The 3,211-nt window shown below is 50.5% G+C and overlaps 1 protein-coding gene across 1 annotated transcript; it reads left to right on the plus strand.

Moving 5' to 3' along the window:
* The first annotated feature begins 1,773 nt into the window (after nt 1-1,773).
* On the plus strand, nt 1,774-2,709 carry LOC116501714 (olfactory receptor 14A16-like). Its single transcript, XM_032207294.1, has one exon. It carries the CDS (start codon nt 1,774-1,776, stop codon nt 2,707-2,709), a length of 936 nt encoding a protein of 311 aa, XP_032063185.1.
* The last annotated feature ends 502 nt before the right edge of the window (nt 2,710-3,211 follow it).

Consider the following 3,211-nt stretch of genomic DNA (forward strand, 5'->3'; position numbering starts at 1 on the left):
CTGTCTCTTAACAGAACAGGGAGAGAAAGATTGGAGAAATAGCTGGAGAAACTCTATCAGGGAGTGTAATGATAGGACAAGGGGCAGTGCTTTTAAGCTAGAAAAGAGTAGATTTAGATCAGATATAAAGAAGAAACTCTTCACGCAGTGGGTGGTGAGACACTGGAAGAGGTTGCCCAGAGAAGTGGTGGATGCCTCTCTCCTGGTAGAGTCCAATGTCTGGTTGGATGAAAGCTGGAGCAAACTGGTCTAGAGGGAAGTGACTCTGCCCATTTAAGAGTGACTGGAACTAGACCTTAAGGTCCCTTCCAACCCCAAACATTCTATGATTCCGTGAGCTTGCTGGCCAACAATTGGTTGTGTAGTCTGTGTAGACAGAGGGATTTCATTTGCTGTGAAAAAGATTCCTTCTCCTCAATGTTAACAAGTGCTTGGAAGAAACAGAATACAGCTCTCAGTCAATTTGTGGGTGTCCTAACTAATAAAAGGACAGGAAAAATGATTCCCATAATGAACTCTTATTTTGATTTAGGAGAAAAAATATAAGTAGGTGTCTCTCTCTAGCTGCCAGAAGGAAGAGCAGTGATTACATCAGTTTGATTCAAAGTTGTTTCCCCTGGATGCCCAGGGACTTGTCAAGAGCTCCCTGTGCTGTTAAGCTGGGCCGGGCTCCTGGGACCAAGGGGAGCTCCTAGCAAGCAGTAACACTGCAGAGAGACAGCTCTGCCCCGGAGCAGCTCCTCTGCACAGTGCAGCAGGGCTGGGGGCACTGCCTGCAGGGGACAAGGGTGACTGAGTGAAGGGACGGAGATGTTAAAGGCAGTGTGGAGGGGGGATGCTGAGAGCTCACTGCGGGAGAAATCTTCACAACCCTGAACAGGGTAAGTCTGTGGCTGCAGGGCAACGCAGCTGTTGTTCCTGGTGCCATCTGCAGATTTGCTGGCACACCCCACAGCACATGGGATCTTTCTGGAGGACACTTAAGAGTTCCTAAGATAGGAGAAGAACAAGTTCCAGAGCAAGGACTACCTGCCAAAGCTGTCAGATGGACAGGACATGAGGGTTCCTTCCCGCAAGGCTGGCTGCAGGCTGTGCAGCCAGAGTACAGGCAGGGGTGGCCAGGGCTGTGGTGCAGAGCAGGGTCCCTGCTGTGCCCCAGGGGCTGTGTGCCAGGGCAGGGTCTCTGCCACCTGCCAGCCTCAGCACTCAGCCTGCCCAGGGAACTGCCCAGGGCACTGCGGAGAGAAGCTGTGGGTGGACGGAGCCCCCTGAAACAGGCAGGACAGGCAGGGTCCTGCTGGTGCCCAGAGGCTGCTGCCTGGGGCAGGCTGCTAAGAGGTCCACAGCACCCCCAGGCCATCTTTGGGGGAGATTCTTGATGGGGAGCACCAGCGCCTGCACTATCTAAATGAAAGGCACTCTCAGGAGTCTATGCTTCTGTTTTGCTGCCATGAAGGACAGTAAGGAGAATTGTAATGGATCAGTCCCTGATATTCTTTACTATATACAGCAGGGTAGTACTGACACTTCCGAAGCCCACAGAGGACACAGAGGATTAACCTGATAATTATTGTATCCCTAGGGAAAAAAATAAAATAAAAATAAAAACTAAATATTTTACAAGCCGTAGCATGTATTCTTCACAGGGAAAAGACTGTGATTCTTGCTGAGAAGGTTTCAGGGAAATTTGGTTTAGGTTTTGCTCAGAAAACACTATCTAAAATTCCTCTTTAAATTTCTCAATGGACAGACTAATACACCCAAAGCCAGCAAATGTCCAACAGCAGCTTCCCCACTGAGTTCCTCCTCCTGCCATTCGCAGACACACGCAAGCTGCAGCTCCTGCACTTTGGGCTCTTCCTGGGCATCTACCTGGCTGCCCTCCTGGGCAACGGCCTCATCCTCACAGCCGTAGCCTGCGACCACCACCTCCACACCCCCATGTACTTCTTCCTCCTCAACCTCGCCCTCCTCGACCTGGGATCCATCTCCACCACTGTTCCAAAAGCCGTGGCCAATTCCCTGTGGGACACCAGGACCATCTCCTATTCAGGATGCGTTGCCCAAGTCTTTTTTCTCTTCTTCTTGCTTGGAGCAGAATATTCCCTTCTCACCGTCATGGCCTATGACCGCTACGTTGCCATCTGCAAGCCCCTGCACTACGGGACCTTTATGAGCAGTAGAGCTTGTATGAAAACAGCAGCAGCTGCCTGGGGTGGAGGTTTTTTCTATTCTGTGCTGCACACGGCCAATACATTTTCCATACCACTCTGCCAAGGCAATGCCCTGGACCAGTTCTTCTGTGAAGTCCCCCAGATCCTCAGGCTCTCTTGCTCGGATGCCTACCTCAGGGAACTTTGGGTCATTGCAGTTAGTCTTTGTTTAGCTTTGGGGTGTTTTGTTCTCATTGTGCTGTCCTATGTGCAAATCTTCAGGGCTGTGCTGAGGATGCCCTCTGAGCAGGGCCAGCACAAAGCCTTTTCCACGTGCCTCCCTCACCTGGCTGTGGTCTCCCTGTTCATCAGCACTGGCACAGTTGCCTACCTGAGACCCCACTCCATCTCCTCCTCATCCCTGGATCAGGTGGTGGCAGTCCTGTACTCGGTGGTGCCTCCAACGCTGAATCCCTTCATCTACAGCATGAGGAACCAGGAGCTGAAGGATTCCCTGAAAAAACTGATTCTGTTGGCGGTACTTCAGCAGGACTAAGCCACCCATATTTATGCACATTTTTTGTTGTTGTTGCAGTTTGTTTGTTTGTTTTCTTGTGCTTTGGACATTTTTCTCTGACTACCCTGTTTGGGCATGAATGTCTGGATTTGTCTCACTCCTCCAGAGGCACAAGCCCAGTCCCTCTGTCCCAGAAGCCATCTTTAAATGTATTTATGTCAGAGCTGTACTCCTTTTCCACCTCTCTGTAATAAAAGGGGATGTCTTCAGTGCTGTGTCTGAAGTTTGAGACTTTTTTCCATTTGATGGAGTCAAGAATACGCTCAAGAAATTGCACCCTAACAGGGCCTGCTGTTAACCTTGTGTTCTCCATGTGCGGATGAGATCATCGGGTGATTTTATAGGGAATTTTGGGATGGATTCAGCTCTCATCTGTGGGTGCCCAGAGCCACTGGAGATGGGACTGGTCAGGACATATCTGCTCAGGGGTGTCCAGCATGTGACGGGACTCGTGTCAGATGCTGATGTCTGAACCCAGGAG

Source organism: Aythya fuligula, unplaced genomic scaffold (assembly GCF_009819795.1).
Source record: "Aythya fuligula isolate bAytFul2 unplaced genomic scaffold, bAytFul2.pri scaffold_72_arrow_ctg1, whole genome shotgun sequence".
In the NCBI taxonomy this organism is placed as follows: Eukaryota; Metazoa; Chordata; class Aves; order Anseriformes; family Anatidae; genus Aythya; species Aythya fuligula.

Coding starts and splice junctions, on each gene's coding strand:
- LOC116501714 (XM_032207294.1), top strand. CDS start 1,774: ATGTCCAACAGCAGCTTCCCCACTGAGTTCCTCCTCCTGCCATTCGCA.